General features: G+C 56.2%; 2 protein-coding genes and 1 long non-coding RNA gene across 14 annotated transcripts in view; 1 reads left to right on the top strand and 2 right to left on the bottom strand.

Moving 5' to 3' along the window:
- Positions 1-21,728, top strand: part of VGLL4 (vestigial like family member 4) — a 156,502-nt gene extending 134,774 nt beyond the window's left edge. For 5 of the 8 annotated variants that reach the window (XM_015459674.3, XM_005223081.3, XM_010817924.4 and 2 more), the window contains 3 exons: positions 15,691-15,913; positions 18,638-18,758; positions 19,082-21,728. In XM_015459674.3, the coding sequence (XP_015315160.1) occupies positions 15,691-15,913; positions 18,638-18,758; positions 19,082-19,347 (610 nt within the window). In that variant the 3' untranslated portion in view covers positions 19,348-21,728. 8 annotated transcript variants of the gene reach the window in all.
- Positions 1,845-13,745, bottom strand: LOC132343526 (uncharacterized). The gene is made up of 2 exons (XR_009492408.1): positions 4,161-13,745; positions 1,845-3,881 (listed from the first exon to the last, which is right to left on the bottom strand). It is a non-coding gene; the product is annotated as an uncharacterized lncRNA (long non-coding RNA).
- Positions 21,729-22,085: 357 nt separating the features above from the next.
- Positions 22,086-24,850, bottom strand: part of ATG7 (autophagy related 7) — a 274,102-nt gene continuing 271,337 nt past the window's right edge. For 4 of the 5 annotated variants that reach the window (XM_024983110.2, XM_024983113.2, XM_024983114.2 and 1 more), the window contains one exon: positions 22,484-22,714. In XM_024983110.2, coding sequence (XP_024838878.1) covers positions 22,682-22,714 — 33 coding nt within the window. In that variant the 3' untranslated portion in view covers positions 22,484-22,681. 5 annotated transcript variants of the gene reach the window in all.

Genomic DNA, 24,850 nt, shown 5'->3' with positions numbered 1-24,850 from the left:
TGGGGGGGAGCGTGAGTTCAGAAATGATGGGGAAGGGAAGTCAAGTTGGAGGAGGAGGAGAAGCAATTGGAACAGGACACTGTTGTTCAGTCGCATCTGATTCTTTGCGACCCCATGGACTGCAGCACGCCAGGCCTCCCTGTCCATCACCAACTCCCGGAGCTTGCTCAAACTCGTGTCCATAGAGTCGGTGATGCCATCCAACCATCACATCCTCAGTTGCCCCCTTCTCCTGCCCTCAGTCTTTCCCAGCATCAGGGTCTGTCAGGAACGGGACATGGCTGAGCAGTAAGAAACAGACGTAAATGTCCCTGCGAGCTCCAAGATAAAACTCAGCACCTTTTCCTGTACTTCTGTTGCTGCCCAAAGGCTCGTTTCTTTTTCTAGCCAACAATTCCAACACTTTTACTTTAAAAAAAAAAGGAATTAAAAAAACCCAACAACCCAGCACCTTCCCTCGTTCACAGCAGAGGAGGGGCATTGCCCTTGTCCTCTCTTCTTAAACCTGCAGAACTCTTTAATAGCCCACTTTCCTGTGAGACCTCAGTCTCTTAGAAATAACTCATTCAAAGCTCAGGTGACTGCTATTGACTGTGGGAACTCATAGCATTTCAGGGAGCAGGGGAGCTGGAGGGAAGGGTTGGGCTCTGACTTTTCAGCAGCACAGTGCTCCTGCTAAGTCACTTCAGTCGTATCAGACTCTGCGACAGCATGGACTGTAGCCCACCAGGCTCCTCCGTCCATGGGATTCTCTAGGCAAGAATACCAGAGTGGGTTGCTATTCCCTTCTCCAGGGGATCTTCCCGACCCAGGGATCGAACCAAGATCTTAGATCTCAATGCAACGCCTCTGGTGTCAGCAGGCAGGTTCTGTACTACGGCTGCCACCTGGGAAGCCCACTGGATGTCTGCTTTCTCGAGTTTCTGAGCCCTGATGTCAAGTCCGCGGTGCTGCTGTGATGGAGGTGGGCGAGGATGTGGGACCCGGCTGGTGACTGTGGGTTCTCTCACCTGAACTTGGAGCGCCTGGTGGGGTGGCGGGGGGTGGCGGGGTGTCCCCAGGCGGGCCTCTTGCCCAGACCCGGGCGCCTTCCTCCTCCGGTTGCCCCTGCTCCCAGGGCTCCCCCTCCTTTTCTCTTATCGAGCACTGGTTGTTTGCCTCTTGTTTCGTTTCCAAGAAGCGTAGCAGAGTATCTTTCCAGTAGGTTCTCCACTGTGCCTCAGCTAGCAAGCCTTGTTTGATGTTGCTTGTGACCAAAAAAACCCTTGTTAACAAATGCAGACACTGAGGCTGTCTACAGGGTTGCTTTGTTCGTGATCTTTCCGCGGCTTCTTGGGCTTCCATTCTTGCTCACGTCTCCCATGGCCCTTGCCTCTGGAAGTGGGGTTTCTGGTTGGGTGGCGCCCGTTTCTGCGTCCGTGCGTCCTGCCAGCTCATCTCTTCTGGGTTTGCTGACTGACATTCCCACGGGCAACTGTTTGCACGTGTCCATCACCCACAGCATCCCAGAGGTGACCTTTCGTTAACTGTTAATTTTTCCAGGTTTCATGGGAGAAGGAATCATTGTTCTAACTTTCCTTTTTTCTTTCTTTCTTTCTGCTACTAGGAAACTTGACTAATCTTTTCATATTTTTATTGGCCATTTGGATTTCTTTTGTGATTTCTGTCTTCTTTTTTTTTCAAGTAGCATGTGTATCTGTCTATTGGCAATGTTACAACTTCATATTAGGGACCCTCCATCAAATGAGTTGGGAAAATAACCGTTTTCCTAAGTTAAATTTGCTTTTCAACTTTACTGTGTTTTTGAAATAGATGTTTTTTTAGATTGAGAAGTGGTCAAGTCATTGAATCTTTTTTTTTTTTTTAATGGAAAAGCCTTCTAAAGTGTTTGAGAAGGGACTAGAATGCTCCGGCAGGCGCCTGGAAACATGCATCTGGGCTGTGTTTTGCTGGTGGGGATAACTGCGTGTGCTCGCTGCATGTTGGTGGTGGGACCAAGAGGCGCGCAGCATGGTGCATTTCCTTACTTGCTTCCTTGCCCAGCACTTTCTGGGAGCCTGCTTTGCTCGTGGCACTGGGGGGCTGTGGGAGTGTGTGGAGGAGTCTGCTCTGGGCCTGAGGACATTTCAGGGGTGGCAGTGTGGTACCCCCCGCCCCTCGGGGAAAACAGGATCCTGGCCAGGGTTCCGGATTGTTTGCCTGTCCACCCCCCACTCCAGGACACTGAGTGTTGAGCACTGCGAGTGGCCAGCAGGCTTTCGGCGTTTGTTGTAACGGTCTGTCGTTGGTACCATGAGCACGCTATGAAGTCAGACATTTAAATTCTGTTTTTATTTAACCATTTTACCAGATGTTTCCTGTGGTTTGACAGAGGTACCGTTTACTCGAAAGTTCACACTCCTGAGATCTGTAATGTTATGGACACTGTTGCTATAGACAGTGACTCTGTCGGGGCTGGATCTGGAAGACCGCTTTTGCATCATTTTTGGGTCGAAGATGTGTTTTTCCCCGGAACACAAATGCCATCTTCATCATCATCACATCATCTGTTACTGTTGTGATCTCCGGTTTATAAAAGGCCATAACGGGCTGATCAGCATTTATTCCTATAAACACCACGGTGCCGCCGTGGGCTGTACTTTCTGTGAGCTGGACCCAGGCATGCCTTGGTTTTGTCTGTAAAACTCACCTGGGGAGGAAAGAACTCAGGTTTGGGGGCGGGTGAAGGTCTGACCTGGCCTGGCAAGGGGACTGAGGCTGGGGGGGTGTGTGTATGTCAGCGGGGGCGGGTGGTCCGTGACGCGGGGTGTGGGTGAGGACGCTGCAGACCTGTGCGTCCTGTGCAGCCACCCCAGACCAGATTCTGCAGGAGGAAGTCTGTTCCTACAGACCCCAGCGCAGGGAACACGGGGCGTTCTGACCTTCCTGCTCAGAGAGGCTCTTGCGGGCCATGCTGCTCCTCTGAGCACCGCCCCCCGAGCCCCCCAGCGTCTCGTGGGTTCCATTCAGACTCCTTTTCAGAGACGTTTTTAAAAGGCCAATGTTCTGGAAGACCGAGGAGACAAAGGAGGAGGAAATGGCACGCTGTCATCCTGACGACCGAGCTCTTTTCTCGATCGGGGCAGTAAAGATGCAGGTCACCTTCTGGAAGGCACCCTCCGTGCAGAAAGTGCCCAGGAGCCCCGGGCCCTGCAGCCGGCCCCCCGCCCCCCATACACACACAGCGCGCCACCTCCCGCGGGGGGACTTTTATTCTGACGGGCCTCCCGCCCAGCCCGTCCTGCGCGGGACCGCCTGCCAAGTTTGGGAGGCCCACGGCTTTCTTGTGGGAGGACGCTGGGCTGTCTTCATGCTCTTTGGCAATGATTAAAGTGAGGTTAGTACCAAAAAAGCCCTTTCATTTTATTCCCTTATCCTTGCTTTTGCAAACCAGATGGCAACCCTGTATTTTCAGCTGTAATTGATTTAAACTCCGAAGGCAGCGAGGCTGGGCGAGGCGGCCCTGTCTCTGCTCCCTCTTCCTGCTCATCCCTCTGGCCTGCCAGGCGGCCCCCGTCCCAGAGTCACATCCCCACCCAGAGTCACATCCCCACCATCGCCGCAGCCTCCGGTTTCTTCTGCGAGGGGCCGGGGCTCTTAAAGGGGCCGTGGCCCTGCCGCCGAAGTGAAGGCACTTGGGGAGTCGTTGCAGGAGCTGCCTTCCTGCGGTGGAAGCAGGCAGGTTTCAGGTGACGGCTGACGTGTTTCAGGCTGGCTGTCACGTGACCGGCTGCAGCCCGCAGCTCCGCGGAAGACGGGGTGCTTGTCCTTCCCACTCAAGTTCGGCCGCTCGGATTGCCTCCAAAAGGAGGGGGGGGTATGTTTTCGGTTTAGCGTGTATTCTTAAAGAAAATTACAAGGCAAATAAAAGCACTTGGCCACAGCTGAAGTCTGGAGGCTCTGACCTCAGCTATGTGACCACTTCCCTCCGCGGGGAGGGAGAGGAGGCCCTCCTCTGCGAGTGGATGGAGGGCCCGGGCATCCACTGGAGAGGAGGCCCCTAGCGGCCTCAGGACGCGGGGCTCTCACCACCTAATTCCACGAGCAGCCCCCTCCCCCTGGCCCTGGAAGGAAGCTGAGGTTCCCATGGAGATGAGGAGCCCACCTCCAGGGGATCTCACCTGTCCTGTCCGCAAGCCCGGCAGTTCCCTCGGGCTTGGGTTTCCGTCTGGTCATTTGGGGATCACGTATGCAGGGCAGCGGGTTGAGGCTGTGGATCAAGGCAGATCTGTCAGCTGTTCACTAATGTTACACGAATGATCGTTGTTACTAACAGTCGCCATCCTTGGATGACTTGAAGTCATTTTTAAAGGCCCGTAGTGAAAAACGAGAACCACAAATAGAGTATTTTGTGAGTCTCCAAACACTCAACCCCGACTGCAGTCCCTGTGTGTGTGTGTCCCTGGGGCCGTGGGCTCGGGTGAGCCGGCAATGGATGGACGGTCTTTGTTTATTTAGTTCTGTTTCAAATGCTTACATTATTCCCCAGCGTTTGTCTTGTGCACCACTTGGACTGTGTTTACAGAGGTGTTTGTGCTGTGGTTGTAGGCCAGACCTATGGTTCTGGAAACCCGTCGTTTTTGTCTCGTAGTGAGGGACACTACCAGCAATGATTAGTCAAAACGTCTGAGGACCGAGAGTTCAACACAGAGTTACCACGTGATCCAGCAAGTCCTCTCGTGCGCATAGACCCAAAGGAAGTGAAGGCATCTGTACACCTGTGTTCACAGTCCCCAGAGCAACCCAGTGTCCGTCAAGGAATGAGTGGGTCCGTGCAATGGAATACTGCTGCTGCTGAGTCGCTTCAGTCGTGTCCAACTCTGTGCGACCCCATAGACGGCAGCCACCAGGTTCCCCTGTCCCTGGGATCCTCCAGGCAAGAACACTGGAGTGGGTTGCCATTTCCTCCTCCAATGCATGAAAGTGAAAAGTGAAAGTGAAGTCGCTCAGTCGTGTCCGACTCTTAGCGACCCCAGGGACTGCAGCCCACCAGGCTCCTCTGTCCATGGGATTTTCCAGGCAAAGTACTTAAAAAAGGAACCCAGTTCTGGCAGCTGGGTTGTACCCATGGATGTACCCTGAAGACCTTATGCAAAGTGAAATGTGCCGGTCACCAAAACACAGATAGTGTGTGATGTTTTTCAGTGGGGACTCATGTTCATCGCAGCAGCGAGGAGAAGGGTGATTGCCAGGTGGTTGAGGAGAGAGGACTGAGTTCATATTTAAGAGGTACAGAGTTTCACTTTGGAAAGATGAAAAATTTCTGGATGTGGCTGACGGGGATGGTTACACAACAATGCAGGTGGGGACTTCCCTGGTGGTCCAGTGGCTAAGACCCCATGCTCCCCACGCCGGGGCTCTGGGTGCCATCCCTGCTCAGGGAAGTAGATCCCGCAGGCCGCAGCTGAGGGCTTGCATGCCACAGCTAAAAGAGTCCTGTGTGCTGCAGTGAAGATTGCAGACCCCGAGTGCCACCATTAAGATGAAGTACCAAAAAAAAACCCAGTGCATGTATATTTAATGCCACCGAACTGTGTATTTTTAAATGACTAAAATAGTGAATCTTATGTGTATTTTGCCACAATTAAAAAAAAAAAGATTAAAAGAAAACCTTCCAAAGACTAATGATTAACTTCAGTTCAAGTGAATAAACAGTAATGAATTTATTATGTGTTCAGCCTTTGTATTCCATGCTCAGCTGGGTTGAAGAGTGTGTAAAGAACTCGGAGGACAGATGGTCAACTCTCAGGCTAGGATGTTTGGGGCTTCATGGTTGGGGGTGGTCCTCATGTGAGGACCTGGGTGGGGGTGTGGTTTTTTTTTGTTTTTTTTTAATTTAAAAGGTGATTGGGAGTCACCATTCCCACTTGATGTGCGAGGTCCTTGTGAAAAGGAAAGGGGTGTGTCACTCAGGATATTGGGTGATGGCCCTCCTGGGTTCTCTGAAGACATTTTTAGGATCATTAACTCAAGAGTTGGGGCGAGGGTGTGATGCCCTTTCAGGGTTGAACAGTCATGGTTCTCCTGGTTTCCTCTTCCGGGTGCCGGGTTTGGGATTAAATATTTGATTTTTAATAGCCAGATGCTACTGACATTACAGTAAAACTAACCAGACACTATACGGAAAGTCAGTCCTGAATTCAAGAGTTTGAAAATTAGAATATTTATCAAGAAATGCATTTTAATAAGTTGGGAAGTGAAGTAAGCCATCCACATCGGGTTTTTGCAAATCCCTTTGGGGACTTGCTTAGAGAATGGAGATTGGTGATTCGTAATTTGCCTATCAGTTGTCCATTGATTAGTAGCCTTTCTTAGTGTCCAGGAATCCTTGAAATAATCTTGAAGAAATTGTAATCATGTTCTTATCTTGTAATTGAAGTAAAGAAAAAAAATAGCTCAGCTATCCTTTTCCTCTGGTTTTCAGAAAGATAAGAGTTCAGCCAAGACCATGTGGCTGGCTGCTCAGAGAGAATTAATTCACTAAATGCTTGAAATTTATACACTACATAATCTGCTGTCAGATGGAGGATCCCAAAGGCTCTTTAATAATCATATTTCCATAATTGATAATTATAATAACTTTTAAAGAATATTTGGTAGGTGCCTCAGGATCTTTTATTAAATGAACATTTAATCACTTTATATACTCAATACTTAAATTCTCAAACGTTTTTAGTAAATCTTTATAATAATTTAAATCAGTAATTTATTTTTCCTTGCAGAGTTTCTGATGTTAGTCAGGGTTGGTGGGTGGTTTTGAAAGAAAAACTGGCTTTAAAATTTTTGTTTAGTGTTAAATGAATGTGTTGAATTAGAACTTATCCTCTACTATCAAGAAGTCCATGGCTCCAAAATAAGACAAAAAGCTCATGTAGTTCTATGTCTCCTGCCCCCCCCCAAAAAAATTTTAAAAAATGGGCAGATCTGAATAGACATTTCTCCAAAGAAGACACACAGACGGCCAAAAAGCACACGAAAAGATGCTCCACTCTCAGTACTGACCAGAGAAGTACAAATCTGAACTCCAACAGGGTGCCCCCTTGACGCCTGTCAGAAGGGCCGTCATCAAAAATCTCCAAAGAAAAAGTCCTGCAGACAGCGTGGAGGAAAGGGCTCCCTCCTAGACTACTGGGGGAGACGCAGGTTGGTAGAGCCGCTCGGAGAACAGGGTGGAGGCTGGTTACAAAACCAGAAGGAGAGCTGCCGTATCATCCCCAAGTACCGCTGCTGGACACAGTCCCCAAGAAACCGGAGTTGGAAACGAAACTTTGCTGCGCAGAGTTCATTGCGCACCACTGTTTACAAAGAGCAGAATACCGGAGCAACCAAGTGTCCATCGACAGATGAACAGGAGGTGCGGTACTAGTGTGCGATGGAATACTACTCAGCCACAAAATAACAGAATGATGCCGTGAGCAGTGACATGGATGAACCTAGCGATTATCGTACTAAGTGAAATCATAGAAAGACAAAAACACGGCACCCCTCAGGTGTGGAATCTAGTTTTCTTAAAATTGATACAAATGAACTGATTTACAAAGCGGAAACAGACTTACGGATATCGGAAACAAAAGTACGCTTACTTAAAAGGGAGACATGGCAGGGCAGGGATGAATCAGGAGCTTGGGATGAACACATACCCACTGCTCCGCATAAGACAGGAACCCAGCAAGGGCCTACTGTACAGCACAGGGATCCCTGCTCAATATTCTGTGGTAACCTCTGTGGAAAAGATCTAAAAAAGAATGATTCTAAGTGTATGTAGCTGAATCACACCGCTGTGCCTGAAACTAACACAGCACCGTAAGTCACCTGCACTGCAGTAAAATTAAAAAGAAGTCCACGGGGTAGTGTGGAACTGCCTACTGCCAGCATCAGGGCTCCCCCGGTGGCTCAGCTGGTAAAGAACCTGCCTGCCAGTTCAGGAGATGCAAGAGACTTGGGTCCAGTCCCTGGGTCAGGAGATCCCCTGGAGGAGAAGGAGGCAACCCACTCTAGTGTTCTTGCCTGGAGAGTCCACGTGGACAGAGGAGCCTGGCGGGCTGCAGTCCATGGGGTCACAAAGGGTTGGACATGGCTGAACACAGACACACACGAGTCAGACACGACTGAACACACACACACACGAGTCAGACACGACTGAACACACACACACACACACAGTCGGACACGACTGAACACACACACACACACACGAGTCGGACACGACTGAACACACACACACACACGAGTCGGACACGACTGAACACACACACACCCGAGTCGGACACGACTGAACACACACACACATGAGTGGGACACGACTGAACACACACACTGCCAGCATGGGAGCTGGATGCTGGGAACGTGCTTGCATTCAGGGGCAGGAGCACGGCTTTGTGGGTCGTGAAGGGCGGGAGGGAATTGCCACAAACCAGACAGCACAGGAGGAAACATGCGGGTCCATCCTTGACAGGTGTGCGCACATGATGCAGGACCTCGTTTGTAATCTCTGTCTTTAGCCAGTACATCACAGTGTAGCTGAGTGAAAGAGGAGAAAAAGAGCGGAAGGGCTTCAGGAGGCTGGACGCTGCTAAGGGACCAGGCTGCTGGAGGAGAACCGCGGCATCTTGGGTCCTGTTGTAGGTGGAGTTCCAGTTGACTGCAGGTCTTGGAGTTATCCTGATTTCAGTATTCAGTTTTGCTGGCCTTGGTTCTTACTTCCGTTTGATTTTTGGTTCAAAATATGCTGTGCACATTGAAGGGAGTTACCTGTTCTTTCGATTTCCTTCAGAGTGTTGTCTAGTTCTAGGTACCACACTTAAAGCTGAAGGGCTTCCCTGGTGGCTCAGACAGTGAAGAATCCGCCTGCAGTGCAGGAGACCCAGGTTTGATCCCTGAGTTGGGAGGATCCCCTGGAGGAGGGCATGGCAACCCACTCCAGTTTTCTTGCCTGGATAAACCCCCTGGGTAGAGGAGCCTGGCGGGCTCCAGTCCATGGGGAGTCTGGTTCTGGGTACCACACTTAGACGTAGATGCTGCTTTGGAGAGCACACAGAGGTGGGTGGCGACAGGAGGGTATGGTGTTGACGGGGTTAGGACTGTTGGCAGGGATGCTTGTTGGCTCAAGAGGATCCTGGGCGTGACAGGGTGGACGCAGAAGCAGTTTTCTGGTGGCTGGAAGAAGAAGTAGACTTTCTTGGGTTTTTTCCAAAGAGCAGACTGTCAATCACAGAATTATACTGGAATGTAGATTCCATTCATTGTACGCGGTGCCTTTCATTGGTGCTTTGCAGCCGTGGAGTGAACTGAGTGAGCCCCCGGCCCTGGGGGTGTCTGAGAAGTCGCCCTAAGGGGTCACGCAGGTGCGCTTCGATTCACACCCCTCTCCCATCGGTTGTTCACAGCCACCGCACCACAAAGCTCTCTTCCTCTGACCAGGAAGACGCATCCAGGCTTTTCACCATAAACAGTGTGCGGTGTCTTCCAGCGACTTGTCACCGAGTATGGAGTCAAGGCTAAGAGTGAGCCTTCCAAAGAGTTGGAACGGAATTAGAGAGGGGGCCCGGCTCCCACCCAGAAGGGGAGTGGAGATGGCATTCAAGGTGTTTTCAGACCACCTCCTTCCTGGTGGCAGGGCCTTGGATCGCTTCTCCAGTGACCCCTGGGCCAGACGCTGCCCTGGAGCTTCACGGGTTCCTGTCTCATTCAGTCCAGTTGGTGCAGGCTTTTCCTAAGAATCCGTTTGCTTTTTGGTCGGTTCACTTATGACTTGGGTGCTTGTGCTGACTTGGAGAAGGCAGTGGCACCCCACTCCAGGACTCTTGCCTGGAAAATCCCATGGATGGAGGAGCCTGGTAGGCTGCAGTCCATGGGGTGGCTAAGAGTCGGACACGGCTGATCGACTTCACTTTCACTTTTCACTTTCATGCATTGGAGAAGGAAATGGCAACCCACTCCAGTGTTCTTGCCTGGAGAATCCCAGGGACGGGGGAGCCTGGTGGCCTGCCGTCCATGGGGTCGCACAGGATCTGACACGACTAAAGCAACTTAGCAGCAGCAGCAGTAGCAGCTGACGTGTAGGAACGTCTGAGCAGGCATCGTGCAGAGGTCCGTGTGTCCAGAAGGGCCGTGTCTCCCCTCTGAGTCCCGGGCCGGCAGGTGGCTTCCGTTGTCCTGTGGCCTGAGCCCTGGGTACCACGTTTCTAGCCCGAGGAAGGCTTTCCCCGGGGAATCTCAGCGTCAGACTGAGGGTGTGCGGGAGCTGCTGGCTTGACCCCAGCAAAACCGCTGCAGACACTGTCCATTTTAAGAGCCACCTCAGACTTCCCTGGTGGTCCAGTGGTTAAGAATCCATCTGCCAGCATGGGGAGACATGGGTTCGATCCCTGGTCCGGCGGGAGACTGCACATGCCGCGGAGCAACTGCTGAAGCCCGAGTGCCTAGAGCCTGTGCTCTGCAACAAGAGCCGCCACTGGGCTGAGAAGCCCGCGCGCCTGGACTGGAGAGTGGTCCCCGCTCGCGTGCGCACACAGAAGCAAGGGCCCCGCCCGGCAGAAAAGCAAAGGGAGAAAAAGCAGGCGCTCTGGGCTGTCTCCGTGGGTGGATCCCCTGTGTCACCCTGCCTCTGTCCCTTGCCCGGCCGCCCCGCGTCCGTAGCCCTGCCGCTGTGAGAGGCGAGCCCCGTGGGCACTGCAGATGCTGCGGCTGTCGGGCGGGAGGAGAGACGAGACGCCTCCATCCCCTCCTTGGGCGCCCGGACTCTGTCCGATGCCAAGAATACGAGAGTTGCTTGTATCCATTTTTTTTTAAGTGTTGTTCATTGAGAAAATGCCTAATGACAAACATCACTTACACATTTAGTAGCAGTAGGAATGCTAAGTTAATTTGTGTTTTATTGGTCTCAGCAACGCCTGCCTTCATTCGAAATGAGTGAGCACACACATGGGGCCCACGTGACGCGGTCGGGCCGCAGGCAGGGCCGGGCGCACGAGGTGTCCGTGCGGGGCCACCCTCCTGCTGCCAGTGCCCACTGCCAGGCCTGGCGCGGGAGGGCGGGGAGCTTCAGCAGTCGGGCTCTCGGTGTGCACCTCTTTTCTAAAACTTTGGTTTTTCCCTCTTGTCTCAGCTTATGATGGGAAGCATGCACAGGCTGTTCCAGTCGAGGAAAACTGTTCCCTTATTTACGTTGAGTCGAGCTGTTAGGAGGGCTTCCCAGGAGGTTAAAAAAAAACCTGCCTGCCATCGCAGGAGACGCAGGTTCAATCCCTGGGTTGGGAAAAGCCCCCTGGAAGAGGAAATGGCAACCCACTCCGGTATGCTTGCCTGGGAAATCCCATGGACGGAGGAGCCTGGCGGGCCACAGTCCATGGGGTAGAGAGACATGGCTGAGCACAAGCTGTTAGGAGAGTGGTCCCGCGTCGCGGGTCTCAGCGGTCTGGGAGCCCCGACTCCCCAAGTGAAGCAGGTTTCTGAGCGCCGGCCTGTTCTCGGGGCTGCAGCGTGTGGGCGCCTGGCGGCCTGGCCCTGCATCCCCGTTGGGTGTCCCTGGCGACAGGTGTCACAGACGACACCGTCTTCCCCCTTGGTCAAAGGCAGGGGTGGGCGGGCTCCCCCGTGCCCTGCCAGTGCCAGGTGGGCTGGGCACTGCAGCAGGGTCCCGGGTCCCTCTGTGTCCTGGGGAGCGGGGTTCTGAACGCCAGTTACTTCTCAGCTGTGTCCGGCCCGTGACACCCGGCTCACCGTTGAGTATCCCGGACAGCGTCTCTGCCTCACCTCCCAGCCTCGCAGTGCTGACGCCTTTCCTCTGAGCCCTGTGCCCTGCCGGGCTGTCTCGCCCCACACCTCCCTGCTTCCTGTCTGAAACTGGTGCTGAGGGGTGACGACACCCGACTAGGACGTCGTGGTCACACCCCCACGCCCCCCTCACGAGGAGGCAGGAGGGTGACCTGAGTCTGGATGACCTGGGGGGCGTTTTGAAGCAGGACGTGGGCGGAGGGAGGAAAACTAAGGATGCGGGAAGTGAAGGGGGAAAGCGCGTCACAGCTCTTGGCGCCTGGTGTGTGAATGCTCCTTAAATTCTGCTTTTTCAGAAGAAAAGTCTGTGCCTGCTGGGCATTTCCTCTGAAAGTTCCTTAATTCCCTTTCATTCATCACAGACTGTTAACTGGATCCCACATGATTCAGTTCAGTCGCTCAGTCATGTCTCTTTGCGACCCCATGGACTGCAGTACGCCAGCTGCCCTGTCCTTCGCCAACTCCCGGACCCAAACTCATGTCCATTGAGTCGGTGATGCCATCCAACCATCTCATTCTCTGTCGTCCACTTGTCCGGCCTTCAGTCTTTCCCAGCATCAGGGTCTTTTCCAGCAAGTTGGCTGTTCACATCAGGTGGCCAAAGTATTGGAGTTTCAGCTTCAACATCAGTCCTTCCAATGAACACTCAGGACTGATCTCCTTCAGGATGGACTGGTTGGATTTCCCTGCAGTCCAAGGGACTCTCAAGAGCCTTCTCCAACACCACAGTTCAAAAGCATCAATTCTTCAGTGCTCAGCTTTCTTCACAGTTCAGTCCTCACATGATAGATACATCACACGATACCTGTCCTTTAACAGTTCACTTAGTGAATGGTTGTTTAAAACTCTGCGCTGTGCTCAGCTCCAGGGAGCGGGCAGGGCGTGGAGGGTGAGGACCTCCGGTCCCACTGGGGAGGCTGCCGTGTCCCCTGGTGCTGTGACCCTCGTGCACACACAGGTCCCTGCTGTGTCCTCCAGCCTCGTGGTTTGGGGGTCAGGGGGCCTCCCAGAGCTGAGGATGGAGACGGGGCGAGGCGGGGGCTGCCCGGGGCTTGCCGAGCGCCCAGTTGCCGCCCTGCCTCCATCTCTCAGCCTGTCAGGCTGAGTGTTCATTGGCTCCACCTCGGGCCTCTTCTCTGAGATGCTGGCACCTGCCGCCGGCCTGGTCCCTGTCCTAAACCCAGCACGTCAGCCAGCTAGGGGAGTGTTCAGCACCCCGTGGCCACCCCGCCAGCTCAGGGGTGTTCCTGAAGTATGGGAGCCCAGGATGGGGTAGGGGACATGGGGGCACTGACCTGGGTCCAGGAGCTACGGCCTGTGGACCCCAGGGCACCAGAACATTTCCTCGAAAGCACTAAACTGCTTCATTCTGCTTCCCTCCCTGGCCTAAGAACTTGGAGCCTGTTGGTTTAGCTAACTGCTGAGAATGGGAAGACAGACCTTCCCAGGGGTTTGCTGCAGCTCTGGGCCCCATTGGTAAAGGGCAGGGAGCCCTGCGTTCACGAGGGTGCGTGCTGAGGGCGTCCCGCACGGTCCCACTGCCTGGGGCCAAGTATGCATTCCCCTGGGGATGTGGAGGGCAGAGCGGCAGCTCGTGGGAGCCTGGCCCGGATGCTCTGTCCCAGAGGACGGTGTCCCCTTCCTACTCGCGAGCCCCTTGCCTTCTTCTCTGTGGCAGCGCCCTCCCCGGGGTGAGGATGGGCCCCTGGGGGGTGGACCCGGGACCCTGAACCTTGTGTTCTCGGGCGGTCCCCGGCACCCACCACCCAGGAGGCCTCTGGGCCCCTCGCGGAGCAGATGTGTCCCTAAGGAGGGTGGAGGCGCCGCGAGTCGCGGGCAGGAAGCGTGTGGTTTTGGGTCCGGGAGCACGTGACTCCCGGGAAGCGGCGGAGCCCGGGGGTGATTCACTGGGGGAAGGAAAACGACGTCTGTGCCCAAGCTCCGGGAACCGGGAAAAGGAGCTTGGAAGTGTGAGTAATGTGTAATTTACTAAAATTAACCAGCGACTTCTTCAGACAACGGTTTCTGGGTGTTTTCGGTGTGTCTTCTGGTCCTCGATGCCCGCTGCGTCCTGCCTGCAGGGGCCCGTCTCCCCTGTTCACTCCTCCCGCATCCGGCGTGACACGGGACAGACCCTCCGCTGCTCGGGCAGCCTCCCCAGAACAAGGCTTCAGTCCCTGACCCTCCAGAGCGGCTGCCCAGTTGGGCTGGGTGGTGTCTGGGGCCTCAGGGGGCTGGGCTTGTGTGAGCCTCCCTGCCAGCCTTCTGCCCACACCTCCCCTCCGGTGCCCGGATTGTGAGCCCCTGAGCAGGGCTGTGTCTTCCTCCCATAACCGTCACGAGATAGGGGCTTGGTCAGCGTTGGTGGACAGGCATGGAGCCTCAACTGCACAGGGGCTTGTCCCAGTGATGCGACCAGCCCGCGACCTCTCAACAGTTCGTGATGTGATGTCTAGAAACCTCATTTTTCGGGGAAATTATGTCAGGGAGGCAGTTTATATAGAACATCAAACACTAGAGGGAAAGTATCAGTCGGTCAGTTGTGTCCGGCTCTGTGCGACCCTCTGGACTGTAGCCGCCAGGCTCCTCTGTCCATGGGATTCTCCAGGCAAGAATACTTGAGCGGGTTGCCATTTCCTTCTCCAAGGGGATCTTCCTGATGCAGGGATCGAACCCGTGTCTCCTGCATTGGCAGGACTCCTGACTGACTGAGCTACGTTAAGGGAAGAAACACCCTGTTCAGGAGAAGCCCACCCACCTCGGGTCGGAGGGCTGGTGTCGCTGCTGTGTGTCGGCGTCCGCGGTTATGACTGTGGCGCCTTCTGTATAAAGGCCAGCAATGTGCTCTGAATCTACACAGGAAGACGATACATTACGGACAGGCTGGTTTCAGAATTAAGGGCTTTTTTTCCCTATTCTTTTTCTGGTCTCATAATTCTTTGTAAGTTGCCGGGATCTGTGGGACGTGTATGGAGCATCTCGTCTGGACTGTCTGACTTGTCTGTGATCGTCTTCATGGGCTGGAAGTTTGTCCTCTAATCGTGTCTAAGTCACTCTGTAGAGTCCACCAGAGGATGGGGGGAGCGGGTGAGGACACCCACGAACTGCACGGCGTGCCGTGTGCGGTCAGGTTGTGCTGCAGCTGATGAGCTCACAGGTGGCTTGTTCCGCCCGCACGATTCCGCACCCGTGTAGCCTTCGGTCCCTGTTCAAGACCCTCCCAGGTGGCCCCCATGCCCACACGGCGGCTGAGGACACCGGCTCCGGGGATGTGCTGGCAGAACCAGACTGGTCTCCTGCATCACCGCCCCCGCCTCCCCAAGCCCCAGTGCCATCCTGATGGGCACAGACTGCATCTGTGGGACAGCTGCTCAGGCCCCAGGGCCTCGCCCTCACCTGCCGTTTCTCAGTGGTCGTGGGCAGGGCGCTGGGCACGAGGGTGCCAGGCCGAGTGGGCTCTCAGATGCCCTGGGGGGCTCCAGGGACACAGGAAGGCAGGCTCACTAGCGGGGTGAGGGGAGGATGGCTCTCTCGCAAGCCTGCGCGGGGCACTCTGGCAGATCCAGGGCCAGAGCCAGGCTCACCAGTTGGGGGGTGTCGGCGGCCCAGGTGTGTGGACGGTCCCTTCCTGCTGGTGCCATGGAGCGGACTCCAGACCCTGCGAGGGCACCGCTCCCCAGCGCCCACCCAGGCTAGCTTGCCAGCCCCTGGTTCCCCGCGGGCTATTGGAGGCGCCCTGAGGCGGGGCGATGACGGAGTGGTCCCTCCCCTTGGCAGAGAAGGCTGGAACGATCGGTGTGAGCACGGCCACGGCCCCCTTCCCTACCCAGAAGCTGTCAGGCATTCCCGTCTGAGCGTGCGCTGTTCTCTTTTCAGGAATAAGACGGCCAACGGGGACTGCCGGAAAGACCCCCGGGAGCGGAGCCGCAGCCCCATCGAGCGGGCCGTGGCCCCCACCATGAGCCTGCACAGTGGCCCCCTGTACGCGTCCCTGCCCAGCCTGAGCATGGAGCAGCCCCTCGCACTGACCAAGAACAGCCTGGACGCCGGCAGGCCGGCCGGCCTCTCGCCCACCCTGGCCCCGGTGGAGCGGCAGCAGGTACACCTCTGTCGGGGGGGCGGGACCCCATTGCCGGGCTGTGCCGGGAGCACCAGCTGTGTGGGTTACTCCGCGTGTAGGCCCCGCTCCTTAGGCTGAGCGGCCTCAGAGAAGCGGCAGTGTCTGGGGGGCTGCTGCTTCTCTGCTTCTCACAAGGAGGGAATGGCCTGGACTTGCCGTGTTTCTCACCGTCTTCCTCGGCAGCTCTTTGGGGATCAGTGTGATGATCCCAGGGGGACTCTGACACGAACCCCTTACGAGGCCACACGGCTGGAGTGCAGTGCCAGGCTACTCTGCTCGGGGCTGGGGCCCTAGGAAGTCTGGTCAGAACCCTGTGATTGGCAGACGAGGACTGTTTTTAATATATACATACATAAAGGAAAATAAGGGAACTAAGTTGTCAATAAACACAGACTGTTTGGTAGGAACAGAGACTTAAAAAACAGGCTCCTGGGGGAAGAGCTGATAAAGGGAGGCATTAACCGTGCAGTTCAGAAGCACGGCGTGAACCTGTGGTTCCTCTCTCTCAACTTCTGGGGCCTGGGGCCCAGCAGATCCTCAGTCAGGGTTTGCGCGAGACTCCTGGACACGGATGCGAGCACGAGGAGGTGCCGGAGCCAAGCTCAGCCTCCAGGCTGCTACCGCAGCCCCTGCCCAGGCCTGCTTCTGACCCCATCTGTGCCCCCTGCTCGTGGGCGCCCTCAGGTGCTGGGTGAAGTTTCACTGCGGCTCCCAGGAAGGCTGATGAACGGTTGCGCTTTCTGCCTTAAAGCCCCAAATCACGACCCTGTTTGTTTCCCTTTTTTTTTTTCAACAAAACTGGGTATATAGACAGCTGCTTTGTGTAAGTAGTGTGTTAGAAGCTGGTCAAGCAAGATGCAGGTGCTCACACAGTTCGAGTCTGGAGGAGCCAGGTAATCAAGTGAGCCAGACTGTTCATGTATCAGTTGGGGGGAGTCAGGGGGAGCTACCAGGTAGGGAACACTCACCGGTGCTGCAGGAAGGAAGGAAGTTATAGCTAGAGGCCCTGGGCATCTCCCAGAGCAGTGGGTGCAGCCAGGCTTTGGAAGGGCGGGCCGGACCGGGCCTGAGAGCTGGACGGGAGGCCGGCCCCCTTCCTCCCCTGGCTCCGGGCCATCTCTGCATCCTTCTCTCTTGCTGTGTATGGATCGCATGGCCAGCTTGGCGTGGGTGTCCCCCAGCTCCCAAGTTCCCCCTGAGTCTCCTCCTGCCTTAGCCGCAGCCCCGTCTGGAGGGTGGGGGGCAGGTTACTCAGCGAAGGCACGTGGGGAGAGCACAGACTCAGCGGTTTGAACAGACCCTCCAGAAGTGACTGGACGCCTGGACCTGACCACGGCCAGGCCCCCAGACCCATCTTAGGTCATGCTCCAAGCCCCTCAGGTCCTATTCTTCCCATTTCACAAAACGAGCTTAGAAGGTGAATGAAGGTCCTGCCTAACAGGCGGGCACCTCGTTCTCCGAGTCTCAGAGCCACGTTCCCTCCTTTCCACTGTTTCTGTCCCCATGGCAAGGTGTCATGCCGGCTCCCGGTGGCTCTGCTCTGCTGCCGACATGTGGAACCATCAGTAAAGCCCCGAGGTCTTTGTTCTCAGGCTGCTGCTGCTCAGCCTCACCTTCTCTCAGCTCGGGTGTGTGCTCTTCCTTGTTAGACCCGGAGCACACGCCTGCTCTCTCAAATGGAGCCAGATCTGCATTACAGACCCGCCCACTTCCCATCCCTGGAAGGTCTGCTCTGCAGGCCTCCACAGGAGCTACCGTCCTGGCTCTTTACGGGAATGCCGGGGGGTGGACAAGCCCCGATCCCCTTGCTGACCTGCTGCCGTCACTCGGCCTCGGCTGATACCCAGCTCCCTCGAGCTGTCTGGCCACCTCCGTCTTGTCTGGGGCTATCAGGACCCTTCCTGGCTGCAGCCTGAGAGTGAGGTTGGCTCACAGGTGTTTTCATCCGGGTCGGGGGATGTCTGGCAGGGTGCCTGCTCAGGGTGGCTTCATGCCTCACAGAGGAGGTACCTGAACAGGGTCTTGAAGGGTGGGTGGAAGTTGCCAGGCAGGCAGTGTGGTGGTCTTGGGGAAGGCCGACGGGGTAACGCTGGTGTGTGACTCACACTGGGAGAGGCTCCTCCATCTCAGTCGTCACTTGCATGGTCGGAATAGAGATGAGCAGAACTGGGAGTATCTTGGAAGGTCCTAGAATGGCTCAGAGAAGCTCTGGGGTCTGGGGGACACACCCTGGGTGTCCCTTTGCAGGGGGCCCTCCCCCTGCTGTCCGCCCACTGGTCTCCCCACTTGGTGACCGTCTCATTTCAGCCCAGCAGCCGAGCCTCTGTCCTCGGCTCGGTGACTCACAAGGTTGCTGCTCAGAGGGGGCCCGGCACACCTCCTCGGCGCTTGTTCACTGTGGATTTGGGTCCTTGAGCTTCAGAGTGGGAACCACCAGGCGGAGGAGGGGCTTGACCAGATCTGCCTTTGGGCCTGGAGAGGTCTTGGGGGGGCGGTGCTTGGCAGGAAAGGGGTGCTGGGGAGAAGGCCCCATGCGCACTGATGGGGGCTCTCCCGGTTCAGTGGGTGCCCGGCCAGGCTGAAGGGCACCGGGGTGGCCGTCCTGCCTCGGAGCGGGGTTGGAACGCAAGGGCGGGGTGGCCGGGTGGGGTCCGCATCGCCTCCCTCTCCGCGCTCGCCACTCACACCAGCCTTCCCCCGCAGAATCGGCCCTCGGTGATCACGTGCGCCTCCGCCAGCGCCCGCAACTGCAACCTCTCGCACTGCCCAGTGGCGCACAGCGGCTGTGCGGCCGGCCCGGCCAGCTACCGGCGGACCCCGAGCTGTGAGTGCCCGCGCGTGCCCCCCATCCCCCAACAGGGCGGGGGACTCAGCACCCCTTACCCTCCTGTTCCCAGAACGGCGGCCTCGGGGCCCCTGCGGAAGGCGGCGTTGTCCCAGCACAAAGGCGCTGGGCTGGGCGGGGGGAGCAGCCCGTGGGCCCCGCCCTCCAGGCCCCCCTCGAGTCAGGGTGGTCGTCGCCGCCGCCCTGTGTGCATGAACGTGTGCGCACACGGCCCCGGGCGGCAGGCGCAGAGACGGGACCCGCGCCGGGGTCACCCTCTGTGCGGTCCCCCCTCTGACTGCCGTCCCCCCACTGTCCTCCAGCCACCTGCGACCCCGTGGTGGAGGAGCACTTCCGCCGGAGCCTGGGCAAGAACTACAAGGAGCCAGAGCCGGCCCCCAACTCCGTGTCCATCACGGGCTCCGTGGACGACCACTTCGCCAAGGCCCTGGGCGACACGTGGCTCCAGATCAAGGCGGCCAAGGACGGCGCGTCCAGCAGCCCCGAGTCGGCCTCGCGCCGGGGCCAGCCCGCCAGCCCCTCGGCCCACATGGTCAGCCACAGCCATTCCCCGTCCGTGGTCTCCTGAAGGGAGCGCCGCCCTCGGACACCACTTCCATCTGCATGGTTTGCCTGAGCTTTGAACAGTCAGCGCTTAAAAAAAATGGAAAAATTGGGGGGGAAAATTTGGTGGGAGAGGGAGGGATGGTTTATTCGCAAAAGCCACGTGGTGGGGTTTCTATTGTGTTTCGTTACTTGCTTGGTCTTCGTCCTCGGGGCCCTCAGACATGCTGGCGGCGCCGCGCGGGGCACCTCTGTCCGCGGGCGCCCGCACGCCCGCCTCGGTTACCAAAGACGCCTGGACCAGGTCAGCGCCCTGCGAGGCCGGGTCGCCACGGCTCGCGCTTTCTCAGTCACAGGCCAGGCCACTGGCGACCCAGACGCTCTGTGCTTTTTCGTTCGCTTCTCGAGACCCGGGCGTGTGCGGCTCCGCTTCCAGCCTGCGTGTGTGCGTGCTTGTGTGTGTGCGTCTACTTGAAGAGAACAGGACTGTCGTGTCTGATTTGCACTATGGGAGGAGGACTCGAGTGGCCTGCCTGACAGCTTTGTGCGAGACGCTGGTGCTCTGAGGGCAAACTGCTGAGAAACAGAGGGTTTCAGGATGACATTTGTGACCATTTGTGTTTTTTGTTGTTTTTTAATTTAGACAAAACCGCTTTGGAAAGGGGAAGTCTCATGCAGGTTATAGGTCTTTCTCTGTCTAGGTTTCAGGTGCTTGCAACTGGACTGCAGACTCTTACCAATCACGGGCATTTTACCTTTTCTGAACACTGCAGTTTGTTAGGCTAGAGCTGAAGTTGGAGGAGCCTGTAGTGCTTTCAACAGTGATGCATGTTTTAATGGATAAAAATAGCTGGTTTCTATTAACTGTATAGACAGTAAACAAAAAATCCTTAATACTTAACTAGCTTCTTTTCAGAATGCGTTTTATTTTTGTCAGTTACAGTCCTAGATATACTTACTGCTGGTACAGTTGTACTCTAAGATTTGTATTTGATATCCACGTTACTCCCTGGCAGGCCCTGGACGCGGGCGGGCGAGTGGCTGGTCAGCGGCCGAGTAGTATGCTGGAGCGGTGGCCGCAGGCTGACAGCATCGGCTATTTTCTGCCTCCCTGCCTGCTCCCGCGCTCCCAGGGGAGTTGGGACTGGTGTCTCCCAGCTTCCCTCTCGATACAGAAACTGCTCTGCTCCCTTGGCCGGACAGCAGATGCCCGACAATCTGACGCGGTGTTTTTGTGTGCTTCCTCTCGTACGCTGGGGCCAAGGCAGTATACATTCCTCTGACTTTATACAGTTATTACTGCATTTATTATTGTTTGCTATAGTCATAGCTACTAACTAGGAATTAGGCGAAGAAGCAAGCATGACAGACCCAGCTGTGGATGTTCGACAGCTGCTTTTGTGTCCGGGAACCTTTTCTTGGGCCCCGCCCCTTCCGGGCGCCGCCTCCCGCCCCGCCCACCAGGGCTCTGGGTGCCCCCTGGCCTGGTCGTCAGTAGGAGAGAGATACAGGTTGGCTGGTGACTTTTACACAGTTGGCACTGGGTGACCAGGCGGGCGTTGGGTTCCTGGGGCTGCAGGTCTTTGAAGAGGCAGGAGGAAGGCGTCTCCCCCCCCCCCCCACCCCCACAACCCCGCACGCATTTCCCTCCCACTTCACTGGGCTTCCAGGCTTTTGCATCCAGGCCCCTATATTTTCTGTAGGAAAAAAAAATCATCGAGAACACTTTTTTTATATAGGTAACTTTAAGACCATCATTACGCTGTGCGTAAAGAATGTACAGAGAAATTTGTAGGTATTTTTTGAAGAACAATTAATTTGTTAATGATATGTAGCTATTTAATTTTTCCCTTTTCCTATTGTAATCATTCATTTTTTTTTTTTGTTTGGAAAAAAAAGTTGATCTTTTTTTTTTTTTCGTCTTAGATTTGTCTGTAAAAGTGCAGGAACACAGTTATTCTATGAGAACACTGCATCTGCCTTAATAGCCACTAGTTTGTTATTGCTACAGGCTACTGAGCGTCGCCCAGGAAAACGACCCACTGCCGGCGGCTCTGTGCAGAACGGGGCTCGGCGGGCGCCCGCCAGCGAGGACATCGCTGGGGAGGGGGAACTGGAGCGCTGAGGGCCGGGTCCCTGCTGGGAGCGGCCGCCTGGGAGGGGCCCCGGGCAGGGGGACACTCCCCGGCCTCAGGGCACAGAGAGGTTCTCCACAGAGCCAGGCCATCCGCAGTGCGTTCAGACCATTCTCTCCGTGTTTGTAAATCTGTAATATACCATTCTCTGTGGCCTGTTTTTCCTGGAAGAAGAAGAGGAAAAAAAAAAAAAAAAGGTTTGGCAGGCCATCTTTTTTTTGTACTTAAAAGTAGCCTTAAGAACAATAATAAAGTGCTCTTAAACCACAAACTGTCAGGGTGATTCTTGGGCCCTGGGGACGGTGGGGTGGGCTTAGTGCCTGGGGTCCAGTGGCCTCTGGTTTAAGTCCCACGTCGGCTGGAAAACTAATTTTTAACTCTCAAAGAGAAGCATCATTTAAAACCTACAGCAACCCAACTCAAGACTCATCATTGACTTTGCTTCCTTGCCCAAGATAAAAGGGCCCCCGCTCCTGGCTTCCATGCCCTGCTCAGTGGCCACAGAGGCGCAGCCCCAGGAGGAAGAGTGAAATCAGCCTGAGTGACCCCAGCAGGGCGCCTCCCCCAAACCCTCTGACCATCCCCCTGGCTGCATGGAGGCAGACCCATCGCCCACTCCGCCCCTCCTGGAGTTGGGGCCTCCAGGCGGAGGTGGGACCTGGGAGCAGGCCCTCCGGTGAGGTCTGGGCCTCCAGAGGCCCCAGAGCAGGAGGGCCCCGCCTGGGCAGCTCCAAGGAAGGAGCCCGGTCTCTTTCCCCCAGCGCAGCGGAGGTGGGGAGCCGCTCGGCCGCAGCCTGCGTCCCTGGAGGTCAGCTTCCCTGGGCCGGCGTGGCCCCTTCTGTCCCGCCTCCCCTCCAGCCGGCCAAGCTGGGGCCGCAGCCCCTACAAAGGCTGCTGAAAGGAGCCAGCTTCTTGCTCCCCGCGGGTCTCTTGGCCACCTGCCCCCCGCCGTCACTTTCCCTACGGGGGTCCCGGCCAGGAGGAGCGCGGCCCCCTCCCTGCCCCAAAAATAAAGAATCGCTCGTGGAGGGGACCAAGTCCCAGGTCACCGGCAGTGCCGAAGCCAAGGTTATTATTGAGCTCAGAACCGGTGGGATGAGGAGCTGTCAGAAATGGAGGACACCAGGGGCTCCTGGCGCGGAGGCAGGCCGGGCCTCTAGCGGTGGGGACGCGGGGCCAAGTCGCAGTCCTGGGGCGGCGGCCTCGGAGCGCAAGGCGCGCGTGTCAGATGGTCTCGTCGTCACTCATGTCCCAGATCTGCGTGGAGAAGGGGAGACGCTCAGTGTCCGCCCGCCACGGGGCCGTCTCAGAGCTGCGCGGCTGCGGCCCCTGGCCCCCCCCGCGGAAGGAAACCAGGGAGCCGGGCACCCGGGGGCCGCTGGGGTGTGGCCGGGCTCTGCCGTGCGGATCCTGTTGGCCTTCCCGAGGCGGCCCTCGCCGCTGGCCCCGCGGATCGAGAGGCGCTCAGGGCCCCCAAGGGCTCCCCGCACCCTGGGAGGGGCTGGTCCCTGACCCTAGCCCCACAGACTTTCCAAATTCCTAGAATTGGTTGCAAAAGGCCACCTCAGTGCTCAGAGAGCTGAGAGAAGGAACGTGGTGTTTACAGGAGGTTGGCCTAGGAGGCAGGGAGGCGCAGCCAAGGTAAACATCGACATCCACAGCGGCTTGGCTGTCAGCGTGGGGACCGTGGAGAACACACTGAGAGAAGGACATGTCCTCCGAGGACTGCCGCCTGGGGCCGAGCGCTGGTGGTGGGTGTGCCTCACACACACCCCTCCCTGGTGCCCACCCCCTGCTGCCTGAGCACGCTGCGGCGAGACCACGAAGGCCCCGCTGTCTGAAGGCACGAGGACCACATGCAGAGGCTGGGCTCCCCCGGCTCAGAGCAGGCTTGGGCCTGCCCTGTTGGGTGGGATTGGGGGGCGCAGGGGGGTGTGGGTGCCATTCCAACAGAGGCTGCACCCAACACTGCCCCAGGGTTCCCACCACCTGCAGTGGGAAGAGCCGTTAGAGGGCTCGCTGCACACTTACTCTTCGCTCTCATTCCGTGTACACACATGCCTGTGGAGCCCTCCCCGTGCCACGTGAGGCCAGAGGCTCCCTCCTCCACGACTCACTACAGCCTGTGGGATACCGCTGGAAACTGGCTCAGAGAGGGGCGTCAGTTAGCCCCCGGTCACACAGAAATTAAGGTGCGGGGCTGGGAGCACAGGGGAGTGGGGGTTAGGAGAATAAAGAGGGGGCCGGGACCCCGCAGGTCAGGATGCTCCACCCCCCTGCCCAGGCTCTGGGTACAGGGAGTGGGTCCTGGGAGGGGGACACGGCCCACTCTGTCGCCCTACTGTGTGGTCTAGTGGGGAAGGGCCTCTGCAATTAGCAGGGGACACAGCAGGCCTGAGCATGGGTGGTGCGGGGGGGTCCAGGCCCTGCCCAGAAGGTTCAGGGGTACAAGTAAGGCACCCAAGGGACGCTGGGACTCTGCTGAAGGGGAGGTGGCATCAGGCATCCTTCTCTAGGCCCAAGATGGGGTTTCTATGAGAGGGCAGCCCATCCTCTGCCATTGGCTGCTCTCTGGAGGGAGTCTGAATTGTGAACCCCAAGTAATTTCAGGATCAACAAACAGTATCATAAGACTTAATATATAGATGCTAAAAAAAAGCCACACTCAGAACCAGAGGCTAAACAATGGATGGCAGGGCCTGGAGGAAAGGAGATGGTCAGGGCACGAGCAGCACCGATTCCGAGGACAAATGCAGTCTGCGGACCACGAAGGGTTTACATGGGCTACAGTCTATGGGTTGGTAGATTTGGTCAGAGTGGTCCTGACTGAGGTCTCCAAGACCACTCTGCCTGTAGACTGCAGACCACTCTAGAGTATACAGGACCACACTGCCTGTACTCTGCTGAAAGACTGCCTACGGTCTGAGCACCACTGCCTCCTGTCTGCAGGACCACGCTGCCTATAATCCCAGGACCACTCTACCTACAGACTGCAGACCAGTCTGTCTAGAGCCTGCAGGAGCTCTCTGCCTACAGTCTCCAAGACCAGTGTGCTTACACTTGACACTGACGGTAGTCAGAGTAGGCCTGTAGGTTGTAGGCAGAGTTGTCTTGATTGTCGTCTACAGAGCACTCTGCCTGTAGTCAGAAGGGGCCCGTGAATGTGCTCTTAATGAATAAAGGTGGTAAAAAATTGGCAAAGATTTAAAAAATTTTAACACTAAGTGCTGGCAAGGGTGTGAATAAACACTTCCAAGAGAAGTATAAATTGGTGCCAGAGATTTGGCAATATGTAACACAAAGCTTTAAAAATCCCTGTAGCCTAAGGAAGAGATAAATGATGTTTTTGTAAGATGATATGCAAGTTTACTTAGAAAACCCAAGAAAATGCTT

This window comes from Bos taurus, chromosome 22, assembly GCF_002263795.3.
Source record: "Bos taurus isolate L1 Dominette 01449 registration number 42190680 breed Hereford chromosome 22, ARS-UCD2.0, whole genome shotgun sequence".
In the NCBI taxonomy this organism is placed as follows: Eukaryota; Metazoa; Chordata; class Mammalia; order Artiodactyla; family Bovidae; genus Bos; species Bos taurus.
The sequence above is the reverse complement of the archived record's forward strand: the minus strand, read 5'-3'. Positions and strand labels throughout refer to the sequence as shown.